This window comes from Psilocybe cubensis, chromosome 4, assembly GCF_017499595.1.
Source record: "Psilocybe cubensis strain MGC-MH-2018 chromosome 4, whole genome shotgun sequence".
NCBI classification, from domain to species: Eukaryota; Fungi; Basidiomycota; class Agaricomycetes; order Agaricales; family Agrocybaceae; genus Psilocybe; species Psilocybe cubensis.
Genome location: NC_063002.1, coordinates 1,904,895 through 1,920,222, shown reverse-complemented (window position 1 = coordinate 1,920,222; position 15,328 = coordinate 1,904,895). Strand labels below are relative to the sequence as shown.

The 15,328-nt window shown below is 44.2% G+C and overlaps 4 protein-coding genes across 4 annotated transcripts; 2 read left to right on the top strand and 2 right to left on the bottom strand.

Moving 5' to 3' along the window:
- Positions 1 to 845: 845 nt before the first annotated feature.
- JR316_0004786 (Patatin-like phospholipase domain-containing protein) lies at positions 846 to 3,354 on the bottom strand (the record flags this gene model as incomplete). The annotated part of the gene is made up of 16 exons (XM_047890550.1): positions 846 to 996; positions 1,201 to 1,374; positions 1,432 to 1,529; positions 1,585 to 1,597; positions 1,649 to 1,877; positions 1,932 to 1,976; positions 2,032 to 2,136; positions 2,187 to 2,217; positions 2,264 to 2,285; positions 2,345 to 2,451; positions 2,505 to 2,606; positions 2,656 to 2,711; positions 2,771 to 2,858; positions 2,915 to 2,984; positions 3,037 to 3,204; positions 3,260 to 3,354. 16 exons carry the CDS (start codon positions 3,352 to 3,354, stop codon positions 846 to 848), a joined length of 1,554 nt encoding a protein of 517 aa, XP_047750311.1.
- Positions 3,355 to 3,659: 305 nt separating this feature from the next.
- Positions 3,660 to 7,114, top strand: JR316_0004785 (uncharacterized protein; the record flags this gene model as incomplete). Its single annotated transcript, XM_047890549.1, has 3 exons — positions 3,660 to 3,737; positions 3,804 to 4,553; positions 4,619 to 7,114. 3 exons carry the CDS (start codon positions 3,660 to 3,662, stop codon positions 7,112 to 7,114), a joined length of 3,324 nt encoding a protein of 1,107 aa, XP_047750310.1.
- Positions 7,115 to 7,497: 383 nt separating this feature from the next.
- On the bottom strand, positions 7,498 to 11,244 carry JR316_0004784 (PX domain-containing protein; the record flags this gene model as incomplete). Its single annotated transcript, XM_047890548.1, has 11 exons — positions 7,498 to 7,536; positions 7,589 to 8,694; positions 8,746 to 8,767; positions 8,945 to 9,204; positions 9,261 to 9,415; positions 9,469 to 9,523; positions 9,576 to 9,721; positions 9,785 to 9,881; positions 9,943 to 10,408; positions 10,460 to 10,546; positions 10,600 to 11,244. The coding sequence occupies 11 exons, from the start codon at positions 11,242 to 11,244 to the stop codon at positions 7,498 to 7,500; spliced, it is 3,078 nt and encodes a 1,025-aa protein (XP_047750309.1).
- Positions 11,245 to 11,456: 212 nt separating this feature from the next.
- JR316_0004783 (Cytochrome P450 monooxygenase 205) lies at positions 11,457 to 13,907 on the top strand (the record flags this gene model as incomplete). Its single annotated transcript, XM_047890547.1, has 15 exons — positions 11,457 to 11,529; positions 11,579 to 11,853; positions 11,906 to 12,032; positions 12,084 to 12,114; positions 12,170 to 12,249; positions 12,302 to 12,421; positions 12,476 to 12,589; positions 12,643 to 12,854; positions 12,907 to 12,957; positions 13,008 to 13,138; positions 13,195 to 13,306; positions 13,364 to 13,413; positions 13,467 to 13,598; positions 13,671 to 13,747; positions 13,858 to 13,907. The coding sequence occupies 15 exons, from the start codon at positions 11,457 to 11,459 to the stop codon at positions 13,905 to 13,907; spliced, it is 1,635 nt and encodes a 544-aa protein (XP_047750308.1).
- Between the last annotated feature and the right edge of the window lie 1,421 nt (positions 13,908 to 15,328).

The following is a 15,328-nucleotide window of genomic DNA, read 5'->3' as shown; positions in this document are numbered from 1 at the left end:
ATAGAATTGGCTCTGATCCTGGAAAAGAACGAAGGTGAAGATGGATTGTTTTCAGGTGCCAACTGGGTCAACTCTGCTTCCGGTACTTTGAAATTGGCATCTTCGTCTACATCATGTTCGGGACCCCATTTTCGACGCCGTGATGATATGCTAGATACACCATTACCGTGACCACCACGAGGTACATATACCTCCTTCGGAGTACGTCCTCGTCTGTACAAACGGGAGTTTCTTGCAAAAGTTGCTTCCGCATCTGTATCAACAGATAATGGTGGCTCAGATCCAGAAGGTGGCGGGGAATGAGACGTGGAGTTCTGTGGTGAGCGCGACGATGTTTCAGGCATCATTCTATGCGACAAAAGATAGCGAGGATCGTGCACGTCGCTCTTTGACTTGCTTTTGGACGCTCGATGAACCATCTGACGCCCAAGTAATATCTCTTTTTCAATTCTGAACCGGTTTTCAACCATATGGAGCTTAAATGTAAATCACCAAGGTCAGCCATGGAATACCGGTAGAAGCATATCACACACCTTGGGCCAGGTAACACTTTGCCCAACATGCATCATTCTTTCCAATTCTTTTGGATCTGGGTCATGCAAAATTCGAAACCAGTCCTGTTGGTTTGGCTATCAATATATGGGTGCATTGAAGGTGTGTAAGACATGCCCATAATCTCGTTCTTGGCCAAATTCTAAGAATGAATTTTAGACATGTACGATGCAGCTAATTGAAAAGACCTTACGTCACAGCTCCATCAAAGCGCTGCAGGAAGACACTGGACCAATCTTGGCCCAACAATTGAGGAAGGAGCTCAAGGTCACGTATAACCTTGAAATTCTTGGTCAATTCGTGTTTGAGCCATTGTTCCGCTGCTGATAATAGGAAGTTTCCTCTCCACCCTCCACGCGCAGTGAATCAATAAACAATGAGTTTTCGAGTAAGTTTAGATTACCTTTCCCTTTCCGATGGGCAACTGGTTTCCCTGCTGACCCTCTGGGAGCAAAAAAAAATAAGTGTACATGAGGATTAACCTGAGAAACGATGGGGTGGGTGACTATGAAGGATGTGAATTTTATAGATTTTTGAGGAAGGCAAAAGTGCAAACCGTTAAAGTAGAGATTCAAAGCTTGAACTGGAATGTCAACTCTGATAGTAAAACTTAAGCACGAAGTTATATTCCCACAAAAAGTGTCACACCTTAAAGATCCATCTTTAAATCTACTACCCCAACTCCACGGAACGATGTTTCCATCCTTGAGCTTTTGCATTAGAACGACCGGGTTCAAAATTCCAGGAACTGCTGCAGAAGCCAAAAGTGCAGACCAAATAACTGTGTCAGGAGCTGTTAAAAAGTTAAGAAGTTTGGTCGGTCTGAAGAAATAATTGTCAATGTGAATGACTTGTTACAGTGAATGCCACTTTACTAACGAATGTCTATCAGCTGGGATGACAGATATGTTGAGTATGCGCCCTGTCCTGATATAGGCTTCTTTGAAAGTCATAGAACCTCGCGTAAAAAATGTGCACTGTGGTAACATCAATATTCTGGTCATCCAATCGTTGACTAAAGAGCAAGTATACCTTTCTTGCCCACCTACGTGAAGACGTCAAAGTTTGCCTATGTAAATTGAAAGGAAGAACTTACGTCACACTATCGAAACGAGCACCTGTCTTCCAGAATCTCTTCAGCCACACACTTAAAGGCTCTTCGCACGCTGTGATCTTGTTTGCCAATTCGGGAACAAGTAGAACCTTGAGTTCCTCATCTGTCCTCGTGCAAGTTAAAGCAGCAATCAAACCTCCGGCACTCGTTCCTGTTATAACTCTGGGAAGAAGTCCAGCATCCAGAAGTGCCTTGATAACTCCGCAGTGATCTGATCCAACTTAATTTAAGTGTCGTAGCAAATGTAAATTAGCATTGAGCATACAGTAACCAAAAGATGCTCCTCCAGAAAGGCAGAGGGCAGAGATTCCTGAAATTAAAATATTGTTACAGTTTTTATGGGAGAAAAATTCCGCGTTACTCACCCAAATTAGTATTAGCACTCTTAAAAAAGCGCTTCTTCTCGTCTACGCTGAGTTCGGGTGTCTCCCGAATGAACTGCAGCGATAATTCGAGTTCGTCAAAATAAGCTGTTAAGGATATCAACATCCACGCCGTATCGCATTAAAAAAGTCTTTACATTCAATCAAGTTCTTCGTTCCCAGAAAGGTCTGGCTCCAAAGTTAGCATCTCATCATGATATCACGCATAGCAAACGTTGGGTACTTCGCTATACAATCTAAAAAGACAAAAGTGAGAATTTTTATTGAGATGTGATAATGAGGAACAAAGTCGCACCTCGATGATTCTACAGCAGCAAAATTAGAACGAATGCAAGTTTCCAACACACCCAAACACCCTCGCACGTCATTCTTCTCTCTCATTGTCTTTAAAGATTTCTTAACCTAGAACACGTATGAGCAGTAATATGCTACGGGAAGACCACGTTTCACAGTACCTTGCGGACAAGCATCCAGTCGTAGTACTGGTCCTCATCATGGTTTTTCCACTCGTCAAACCCAAGATAATTATCCAAAGTTACAGCTGCACTTTTCCATTCCTAGACATCCTTTAGCTTTACGACATCATATCCTGTCTTGCACACGCACCTCATAGTTCCTGGCACTCCTCATTTTCTTCCGTAATCTACCTTTTTGGCCCCTCCCTAAGTTATTGGCATGCATATGAATGACGATACTTGATACGTTGAGGTCATAAACGTACAAGCCGATATCCACTCCTTTGTGTTAACCATTTGTCTGATCACCACATAAAATCCAAACTCTGCTGCAATGAACAAAAATATAAAAAACTAGGTTCAAAGGTAAGCAATATCATCTCAGTGGTAAAGAAGTAAAGAAAGCATACCAGAAGAGGCCACCGGAGAATGATAAAAAGATAATCGCTTCTTTTGTCCTCTCTACCTCGCTTTTTTCGTCTAGAGGTGAACATAAAATAGGGGTGTAAACATTCAATGGGTGAAAATATACCTCTTGACCTTGAGGTTGACAGGTGCAAAGTCGGATAACGCTGATACCTTTCGAATCCGTGATGCATTGGATACCGGGGTTCCAGGAATTTGGGGTGAAGTTGCATCACCTTGGTGGTCGAAGTAGGATTCGTCTAATTGTAAAGCATGGCAAAAAGCTTCCATATGCCTGTACGGGAAAAAATTAAAAAAATTCGATTATGTTAAGTTATGATATGACACACGATTCATTGACAAAGTCTTCGGCGAGTAGTGTCTTGAGATCAGGAGTTGGGGCCTCAGATTTTCCATTGCCTCGATGAGGCATACCGGCATGCATGTTAATCTTCGACCAGTAAGGAAGTGCCTCCAGATACTTGGGAACGTAACGGGTACCTATACGCTTCTATACAGGTCTGCCTAGAGGCGGTTGTGGCAAGAAAGAGCTTCGGAGTGATTCAAACGATGATGCTAGTCATTGCAACTCTGCCCAGGGGTTAATGAATTTCCCCACTCACCTAAACAGCATACAACAAAGATAGACGTTCAAATTCAATTGAAATCACGTGATATGACATTCAAGGCATGACAATTGGTGGGTCGTGGTCATCTCTACGGCAGCGGCGCAGTAGCTCACCCTGGAGGATGGCGGAGTCCCTCACAGAGGAAGCCCCATTGTCACTTGAGCTACAAAGTCTCAGAGCATCAGTCAGGCGTTTTCAGGTACACGGTCAGCACTTCCTGCATCGCAGTCTGTTAAACTTAAATACATCTTTATTTTAAATCTAGGATGAAGCACATTCATCTGCAGTAAAACTCCAGAGACATTCTCTTGATGCTGTAAGAAACCGTGAACGAGTTGTCCTCTTAGAGAGGGAGAACGACGTGCTCAAAGCTGAGCTTGCTATTTTACGTGCAAATCCTCAACCAGATGGTCAAACATCTCCAGCGGATAGTCAATATCAGGTTCAAGAACTTTCTCTTTCATTACGTCGACTTTCTCAAAGGCTGAGCTTGACCGAAGAAGCTTTACTTGCAACAAAAACTGAGCTGGCGGCAGCCCATGCGGCAGCCCTGAAGGCATCCGCAAATGCAGAGAATGCCTACGAACTGGGCGCGCGTGTTCGAGGCCGTGAGGAGGAAGCTCTGGTGCGGCAACGGGATTTGGAACAGAGAATAAAGAAACTGGAAGAAGAACTGCGAATGTCCGATCTAGTGGTGCAAGAGTATGCGGCGTTAGTGAGAAGCATGCAAACTCGATCTTCGTCTGACGCAAACCCTCTCAACCTTCAAGGGACTTTGAAAGAAGGCAAATTAAGACTCGATCACCTATTTAGCGGTATTCAAGTCGAATGCGACACTTTGGCACGCAAACTCGAAGAAAAGAGTGCCGAACTAGAGGTCTGCAATTCCAAACTCGATGCTGAACGAAAGGCCAATGAAGCAGTTCTAGCAGAACTGGGAAGAACACAAACAGAGTTATCTAAACTTCAATTGGAGGACGGGACAGCAGCGAAGATGGTGTCTCACTACATGCACGTATATCATCTTCTCAAAAATCTGCCTATAACCTAAATCGTTATTTCCAAAGGCGATTTTCACAGACATCCACGAATAAGCTTCTGAACACTCTCAACGCTCTTCAATCTCGACACGCCAGTACAGTTTCCACACTATCTTCACAAAATCACACACTCTCCACCCAACTACGATCCCTCGAATCTCAGAATGAGCGAGTGCTTAGTGCGTTGGATGAGCTGGGCGGGGAAATCATGAAAGAGGCATATGGACGTCGACGGGAAATCGCTCAACGCATCCGTATGACTGCCAGAGAGGAGAGGGTTGTAGAGGGTTTGCGGAGATGGATTCGCCGTGGAGACGAGATGCTTAGCCGCTTGCATGATCGTAAAGCAGAACTACATAATTCTCAAAAATATCGCGAAGCGCTCTTGGAAATGGCCCAGCATGCTCGCATCTTACTTGATAGCTTGGACAACGGAATTTTTGATGTGGAAACTGCTCTGTCCTTTTCAGGAGGTCGTGCACGGAAGGTCCTTGTTCGCATTGGGTTGGACGGTCTTTTAGAAGAACTGAGCAACGAAACCGAAAGGAGGTTATTATTGGAACGGATGATGGCGACCGATGGGTTCAATATCACGGTCTCTGAGAATACGGATAGATCTACAATGCGCGACCCTCAAGTTTTACAGAAACCACTACTTCCACACAACGTTAAAAATCTTCCTACCCCGCCGCTTCCAATGCCTCCTGTTGTCGTAAATGATTCGGAGATTGCCTCCTCGAGGTCGTCTCAATCATTTGGAATTCAAGCAGATATGTCTGAGTTTCCAGGCGTAGAAAGCTCTAAGCAATGCAACTCAATTCTCGGCCCTCCCTCTAGAAGTTCAACAGATTCTCTTCAAAAAGTAACACAGTCGCCTGACGTGATCGAAGACGCTTTAACTATACCGACAATTGACCAAGAGATGCACACTGCCAACGACATGTTTGCACTCGATGATAAATTTATTGAAGTTCGAGAAAACGTATTAGATATCGCGACACTCGCAAAAGATGATCAAAACACGGACATCTTTGAAGCTCACACCGAATCTGTAGACGATTTGACCATTACATCATCACCATCATCCATACATTCGGCTTCTGTCTCAACCCTCACCCACAAAATTCCTTCATCACCGCCATCAGTAAAGGTATCAGACATCACCTCAACATCAGAGCCTCATACGGCACTAAAGCTACACCCTATGCTTGCTGAGCTCGCCAAAGTTCACAAACGCTATGACGATTTACAATGTGCATTTAGGGATTGCCATTTTGCACTGGAAGACCTGAAGGCAAGTCTGAGCTTTACTTTTTCAACGAAAAACGGATATCCAACCGCTGTGGCTTTCGGACATAACCCCTCCACCTCTTCTGTTCTGTCCCCGTTGAATACACCCATTCCTTTTCCGAATTCTATTTCTATACCAGAAGAAATTCTGCTAGCAGCCTTGGGACGCTTAGATGATTACACTGAGGACACTCGTGTTGAACTGGAGATCCGTGTTGGTGACGAAACTTTGCTTGCGAAAGGGTTTGAAGCTCTCCTAAGCGTTCCAGGTGCATTGCTCGAGCATCAACAGGGAGAAGAACAGCCTCTAGACACCCATGGCATGTTTGAATCACAGAAAGATAGCGATCTACTTCCCAAGCAATCGGAGGTGGAGAAACAAATTAAGGCATTCGTTGATGGAACAGATCCCGCCGTTCGAAGGGCACGGGATATCTTTGCTCGCAAGTTGGAAGATGTTCAGCATGATATCGCGGTATTGAAGAAAGCTATCCACGATCCTGAATCCATGCAGACCCATGATTCGTTTGCTAATTCCGAATCTTCGCCCTCCAGTCTTGTCTCGCTACATGCTGAACATGACAATGGATGGACGACATGGATCCGGGGCCCTTCTTCAAGATCAAGCAGTCCAGCACCAGTCACAGCGTCACTTGGACCTTCACCAACGTTTGGAAGCATTATGACAAGCCCACGACTTCGGTCTCCATCTTCTACTGGAAATTTTCATCAGAGTACCGTCCAAAAAAATTCGACAAGGTCTCGAAAAAGCAGCTTTTTGGGGTTAGGCCTAGGAGATGCAACAGAACAAATAAAAGACCCGCTCTCTATGCTTGGTTTAAAAGTTCCAATGCCTAGTTTTGCGAGTCCTGCTTTGGTAGTACCGAGTGCGCATTTCACTGGAGCTAATAGTAGTGGCTACGGAAAGATGACGATATCTTCTATGAGCCCCGTGGTTTCCACTCCGAGAACACGGGCGACATCATCAACTATATACATGCTCGGTTTAGGTTCTTCCAGTCCAATGATCCCTGGTCAATCAACAGGCCCAAGAATACTCAGGTCTCCGAGTGGTCCTCCCGGTAGTTTGCTGTTGCATAGGCAACATGTATCACAGCCGCAGATCTTGTCACCTCAAATTCAGCAGGGAACAGAAACACAAAGCCATTTTTCTTCGACTAATGAGCAGCTAATCGTTACGGCTAATGATGAAGAGGAGGATGAAGAGGAGGACGGTGTTGAATGATACAAGATACAACGATAGTACCATGAAAGATCTTTATGCTTAATTAAGTATTTTGTTTATTTTTTGTTTTGAGCATCTCATTATGATCATGACTCTGAGTATATTGATGGTATATTTGTTCTTCGCAAATTCTGTTGCCAATTTTCAAATCCCTCAGTCGCGTGGATGAGTTGTATAAAGTAAAAAAAGGTAGCATGATCTTGACCAAGGATTTATAGGAAGCAAGAGGTCTTAGAATGTACTGATGCTTTAAACAAAAAATGTATTTTTATGAGATACAGATGTCGATTTTAATGATACAGTAGCTTTTATGTAGGTTAGTAGTAAATAAGTTCGATGTACTCAACGAATTGATTACAAATGTTACTCAGGATTCTAAACGACTACTCCACTTGTGATTTCCTTAGAAGAAGAGGTTTCATCTAATACAACGGAAGAGTTAGCGTCAAACTGCAACTATTTAAGAATACATACCATTTCGGTAAAGACAGGGAGCAACTGAGGAATATGCTGGAGTTCTGGCGGTTTTAACCCTTGAGATACCTTTTTGCGTTTGGCTTTGAGAGAAACATTGTGTGGAGAAGCATTGGGCGTTGTTGAATTCATGGCCCGATATTGTTCAGAAGGAGAATCCTTTGAGGGAACAGGAGGGGGTGAATCGTCGCTGTATGGACTGGGCGGAAGAGGTCTAGACGGCGGTGGTGGGATGATTTTTGGGTTGGTTGAAACAGGAGATACAGGGGGGATTGCCGGTATTAAAGGGACAGGAGGAACGTCCTGGTTGCGTTTACCCAATGAAAAGGTCAAAGATTTGGCTCTATGTAAAGACAGGGATCGCTTTCGCTTCGGCTCTGGAGGATAGCTTATGTTACTCGAGGAACCTGTAGTGGAAGCATGCTGTGCATGCTTCCGTGGCGATGTTTGAATGTGATTGCGAGGCTGTCTATCGTGCGAATGAGCCAGAGATTGTGAAGTTGCACTGCTAGAATACGAGGGTGAAAGTGGTGAGGTAGGCAATGACGGTGGATGCTTGGATTTTATCTTGTCCGTTCTAAATTCATCCGACCCATTGTCTGATTCGCTTCCGGTCTCATATTCACTGGATGAGTACTCTTCTTCGCTGGTTGTGTCTGCTTCGTCTGTCTCCTCGGCCGCCAGGTCAACGGCGTCCCCTTGAACTAGTTCTCCAAAACTAATTTCGCCAATTACACCATTCACCATAGCTTGAGTTGCCTCATCTTCAGCATCTGCTTCGTTGGATTGCGCCCTTCCAAATCGTCGACGAAGCTTATCTTCGTATAGTACTTTCAACTTGTAATGGTATTGTGCGATTTTATCGACCTCGGCAAATATATCTGCACGCTCTTGACCTTTGTGTGGCAGAAGATACTCCAAACTGATGGGTTCACCGAGACCATCCCGGACGGCTGTCAAGAACAATTCTACCCAACGCATAAGGTTGTCGAATAATCCTTCGCCTTTGGCATGGACCTTGTGAACAAAGTGGTAGAAAGATTGTTCATGTCGTATGATCAGGTTGACGAAGGCCTGTACAGTCAGGTGAGGATCATCCTGACTAACTAAAGTGGTTCTCAGTGGTTGTATAATACAATCAATGTTAAAAGACTCACGTCCATCAACCTGTTCCACAGTCTTGATAAGATCATTGATAAAATTTTGTAAATCACTAAGAGAGTCGGCAATACTGGCTGCCCTATAAACTTGTGCCAGAGGTGAATAAAAAATTGTGATTATATCCTTTAACAGTTCGGAGGTAAAACCCTGTATTCCTGTTAGTTTTCGTCACCCAGAGGTAGGACTATAACATACCTCAAAAATTAATTCAATTAGCTGCTCGCGATCTTTGAGCTTGGAATACAAATTAGCGAGAACCTTGAGGTCTTCTAGAAGCCATGCATCATCGTCCTGAGGTCCATCATCATCATCTGAATCGGCCAGGGATTCTCTATACTTTGTATAGATAATATGGGCTTTATGGGCCCGAGCAAGTCGATGCATCTGTGCACGAGATAAAACGGGATTCTCAGCCGATCTCAAAACAATGGTGAGTACATGCATCTGCTCAGAAGCTTTAAAAAGGATATTAAACATTTGAATCGATTATCTCATGCAAGGGGCAGCAGACCTGCATCATCCTTAAACATAGACTGGATTTCCCGGGGGGCGTATACAAATTGTCGAACTTTCTCGCACATGATTGGATCGTCCACCTTTTCTTTGACAGCTTCGATTTCCTCTTCCAAAACTTTGACTTCTTCCGTCAACGAACTGGTGAACATTCTAGAGAAGAGCCATCAGTAAAGGTTGAATAGCAATTCAAAATGCTCCCTTGCCGTTGCAAAAGGCTGCGCCCCCCGAATGGCTGCGCAAGGAAAAGATCCAACATGCCTAAAAGACTTGAGTAAATTAGTTTGCGATTTCAAACAAAATCTCAACGCACTGCGTATCATAGCTACTGGGTTTGTTATTTTGAGAGCTGTCTTCATCATAAAGTAAGGCATTAACCCATGAATTCTTTTCAGACCTGAAAATGTCTCTGATGCATCATCGGAGGCGACGAACATTTGAAAGACAGTGGACGCTAGACTGGTGAACGTTATAAATGAGCGCGTATTCTAGAACGTTTGACTATCAAAGATCCTTTCTCACGATATTCTGGCCCATTCTACAACAGCATGATAGTTTGAGGGCAAATCTCGAATGTCAGGAGTAACCTTGATGGTTGCAAAAATGCGTGTTAAGCCATCTAAATGTTATATGAGTTGAGGGAGGACATTACCACAGACAATTAAGGGTTCTTTATTCACCTTTGCCCATTATATCTCCTTTAACGCTTTTAACGGCCTCCCTAAGGCCATCAACACGCCCAGCAATCTCTTTAGCAAACTTTTTCCTACCCTCCTCCCTTACTCTGTCTGCCTCCTCCCTACGCCTTGCATCTTCTAGCTCTTCAGGAGACAATGTCGTTGGCCCGGAAAGAAGGAAAGACCGTAGAACAGGTGAAGAAGCTATGGTTGACGAGCTCAAAAGGGAATTGAGGTATGAGCGAAGAGTCAAGCGATTTTTCTCTCTGGTGAGCCGTGAAGGTGCAGGAAAATTCTCCGAAGATAAACCAGTAGGACTGTTTAGATTATAATCATTGAATGTCGAAGACGTAGCTTGGCGTGATGGAGGAGGTTGGGAAGTAGTCGGTGTCATTGGAGGCGCTGAACTATATGTTTTATCCTTTGCCGGGGGGAGGCGTATCTCTTCTTGAGGGTGCATCTTAGCAAGCTATATGCCGACGGTGAATATTTTGCTTTCTCTCGAAGAACAAGCGCCTACTTCAGCAGCAAGAGTGCGGAAGTCCCCATAGCGCCTGGAGACGTATACATCTGGATAGCGAGACCGCTTCGTTCTGATAATAAATTCCTGCAAAGAAAAATCATTACTTCCCGGGAATGAAACATGAGATTAGCAATTACCTCGTGAGCACGACTGCGCATGCGTCCTTTGTCAACCACGGTACGTACACTGACGATATTGACCTCAAATGAATCTCTGTCTTTCGCCAATCGACGCTGCCGCTTTCTGGACAAAACCTCTAATCTATCGAGATCGGCTTGTGACAACCTGACGACTTCCTCCGGTTCTACCAGCTTGGTGGCAGCATTAACGAAAAGCGAGAGGTTTCGTTCCACCTTAGCCAACAGCCTTTTTCGGGATGCTTGCTCTGACTCGGCGTCATCAAGAACGGAGCCCTGAGTGATGTTTCTAGCAAGAACAGCACCAACGAAAGGTTGAAGCTTCAACGAGTAGAAATCTTTAGGAGCCGCAGCCATAAACGGAAACGTCAGCACGAATTGACGAAAGATATAGCGTAGAAAAGGAAGGTCTAGTGGAGGAGCATCCTTTGGTGGGGAGGTAAATGGAGGCCCAAGATATGACAGAGTCGAGACATTGGGAGGACCCTCTGTTGAGATTAGATCAAGCTCACGGGCAAACTGGAGCTGGACGAGGGCCTTCTTGAGATAGTGAGCACGGATGGGTGTGAGATCTGATTTCTCAGTGGGCTCGCCTTCGCGTTGATGGAGTGCTGGCGGCTTATCTGTCTGATTTGGGTCGGGCATTCTGAGGGCGAGAGGCAAGGTTGTCCAAGGTGATTACCGAGACGTCATTCGTCTATGATCGGCAAGTCGCCGTCACTGACACCTTCACTCACACATAGGGAACACACATGACTCTCTCTCCATCATTTTCTCATCCATCCCCATAATCATGAGCCTTCCTCTGCTTTCGAAAACACCTATATCTGCGATGTTCCATTCTATATCCATTTCTCATGTTCTCTATCATCCCCACCTCTCACCCAGCCCTTTTCATTGAGCCCATCCACGTCGTTTATGGGTTGATTGGTACCTTTTCTGTCTTTCATGGCACTACCCCTTCTAATGTATTCTCTAGTTTACGTCGTGTATCTAATCATACATAGGCTCATTCTATGGCCCTATTTCCTCTCCCCGCTTAGGAACCTGCCAGGTCCACCGTTAGGCAATCCTATCTGGGGCCAGTCTCCCTATATCATACGTAGCGAAACAGGCATTCCTCAGCGGGAATGGGTCAAGCAGCATGGTCCGATCGTTCGAGTCGTAGGACCAGTGGGTATTGAGCGTCTTATCTTTATGAATCCAGAGGCGCTGCACCAGATTCTTGTCAAGGACTGGTTGGATTACCCCAGAGTACGTTTTTTTGTGCAGTCAGTCAAGGTTCTCGTTCCAAGTTCTACAATAGCCTGCCTTCTTGAAAAATATTCTTGGCTTGGTAACTGGTTATGGACTATTGACCGTTACCGGCAATGATCATAAGCAAATGCGCAAGGCTATGAACCCTGCCTTTTCAATTCCTAACCTCATGGCTCGTAAGTCCAGTCATCTACATCACACTTTCAGGTGGCTCATGGGTGTCCTAGAAACATCTATGTACTTTGAACCTATTGATGGGTAGGTTCTTATCTTGGATGGGCTTTCTGCTACTTGTCCAACGTTATATTCGTAGTTTGATCGAGATTATCAAGAACGAAATTGATAACACGAGTTTTCCTGAGAAAGGAAAGGAAATACATGTCTATGATTGGAGTATGTCTCTCGCATACATTTTTTAAACCGGTGCTTACATTCGCATTTTCAGTGAGCAAAGTAACTCTGGACATTATATGCGAAACTGCTTTTGGATATAAAGCGGATTCGCTTCATAACCCCCACAACGAACTTGCAGAAGCATACGAACTTCTTCTCAGCTTACAATCCGGTACTTCACACTTTACAGTCCGTATGGAGTTCTTGACAATTTGACATAACATAGGTCCAAATCTTGCCAAATTTATTCTCCTGGTTTCTCTTCCTGGTGGCACCCGGTTCCTTGCCTCAGAATGGGCCTACTATCACCGGCGTTGGCTAGAGAAGATTCCTTTTCTATGTCAGTCGCATGGTCTAACCGTTGTGGGAAAACTAACGTCGAATATTTCTTAGCTTCAGCAAGTAAACTGGTCGATGCCATGCATCGCATCAGGAAGCTTTCTGCGCAAATGCTTCAAGAGAAAATGAAGGATTCGATACTGATTGACACTGACATTAGCGCAAAGAGAGACATCATGAGCATTCTTGTTCGCGCACGAAAGGTGGAAATGGATGGAGGTAAAGGGGACTTTGCTATGAGTGACCGAGCAATGATGGACCAAGTAGTAAGTCGGCGTTGAAAATTTTCTGACATTTATTCTGATGATTTCATTTTAGCTCACATTTCTTGGCGCTGGCCACGAAACTACTGCATCTGGTCTAACATGGGTATGTTTAGAAATAGTCCGTCACGTACCAATGTACTCATTGACATATAGACCTTGTGGCATCTCTCCAATAACATTGAATGCCAACAGCGTCTCCGTGAAGAGCTCGCTCCTATATTTGCTAATAATGCACGACCAGATTATCGTACTTTAAAGGATCTCCAATGGCTCGATTGCGTTATGTAGGTGTCATAGTGATATCTGACCACAAAGAATTTATATGGACTCTTGTTAACAGTATGGAAAGTCTTCGCGTTATGCCACCCGTCCCATTGACGGCTCGCGTAGCCGCCAAAACAGATTACATTGACGGCGTGCTTGTACCGAAAGGCACTTTATTCTGGATACCGGTACTACTAAGGCTCATACCAGTGTCGTATTCTTCATTAATCTGACTGTTCTTCTAGATACGAATCGTTAACACTTGGAAAAAGATATGGGGCGAAGACGCCGAACAGTATGTTCAGTATTGGGCATGCATTGATTAAATTTTTCTTATATTATCAATAGATTTAATCCAGCAAGATGGCTCCAGTTGCCTAAAAACTATCACCCCACATATTCCATGCTTTCTTTCATTGCCGGTCCACATGCCTGTATTGGCAAGACCATGGCTATCATTGAGATGAAAGCTGTGCTATCGTTCGTATCTCAGCATTTGATATCTGTTGCTTGTGTCCCATTCTTACCGTTCCATAAATCAATCCCTAACAGTGCTTTGATCGTTAACTTTGAATTCGAGCCAGCATATGCGGGGCAGGTAGCTAAGCCTGCGGCTGCGATCACCATCAGTAAGCTGCCACCTTTTTTGACCCCTTTCCAACACCACGCCTCCCACGTTCACGTTTCAATTGCTCGTCATTTCTGTCGTTATTCTTGGACATTCTAACACATCTTACAGAACCTACTGATGGGATGCCCCTTAGAGTAAAGAAGATTTCTAAACTATAATGTTTTAAACCGACCGACTTTTTCTTTTGAAAAAATCCAATATTTTAAGCGAAATTTTTGGAACAAGCTTCCATGGATTCAATTTCTATAATCAGGTTCATTCCAGGATCTCTTGTCCCATATGTGATTGAAGGCATTAAACACGTCAGGTCAGGCCCAGGTCTTTCAAGTCTTTTGGTTAGGACCGTGGCCTATCAAATCTTGAACTAAAGCTTGCATCAGATTTGCCGCTATTACCAGCGAAAAGTTTTCTTTAATCTTAATGCAAACACATAGTCCGTGCTGTTGTGGGCTCGACTTTTTGTTAGGTTGATTGACATTTCTCCTTTCAAGGGTATATTTGGCCCGCCCCTTAGCAATCCTCTTTCGGCTCAGATGTCGACAATAGCTCAGTTAGTGAGTAAATCCGTTATGGAATCAAACACACATTGTCGACGACAACACAATTCGTTGAACAGATTATACTACTAGTGCCAATGAGTGGTATTCTCCTAGAGTATGTGCATGAGCTCCTTCTCTAAGACGTGATAATTGTACTTTTTTTAAGTAACAGTTTATGATCTTGTATTGACTATGTCATTTTGCAAACAGTCATCCTGTGATCGGGCTTTTACTGACCCTTGATCGTGCCAGCTTGTACAGCCAAAGGGATAGAAATACATCGGACTCGTGGGCTTGTCTGGCAGTCGGATGGTAGCATGCAAGGTTAGGGAGGGAGACTTACTTGGTATCACTATTCTGGTTAATGCCTGAATATTGAATATTGGAGCGTACTACTAGTACTATCATTTGGAGGGAACTTGTGAGTAGGTAGTATAGATGGTCGATCATGTGGTGGGCTATTCGGCCATCTGTTAGTTCCTCTCCTTAATTGTTTCCACAGAATGCCTTTCTTGATAAAATCCATCGACCCTGTACTATTTCAGGGCATGGACACGGGTCCAATAGGCGCCCATCTTCTCATCTCTTGCAATCTCACGTTCGGTTGACTGATTGGCAGGTATTATACCATCTATCTAACAATACCAAGTTTCATCACAGTCTCCACGAGGAACATTATCCAATAGTATGTATTAATAAATCAGAAAACCGAAAATTCATCAGTGGCTTGATCGCGCAGTTCAAGCAGCACAGTATTCCACTGTTCCTATGACTGTGCACAAGGCAGAAAGAACGGGACTCCGTGTCTACGATTTCTTCTCTGTCCAAATTTTGAGATCATGTTACTTGCCGCATCTGCGGGACCAGTGATGCCCTTGTGATGATACGGACTCTGCGCATGATCCATACTTCAAAGGATACTTTGGGAGAGAATACAGGAGACTACATCAGATATTCCGTCCAAACTTTTTTAATAGTTCGTTTTAATTTCAGAAATCCGACCCGCTTACCAACTTGGTATTCATGTATCTTTGAGAGTC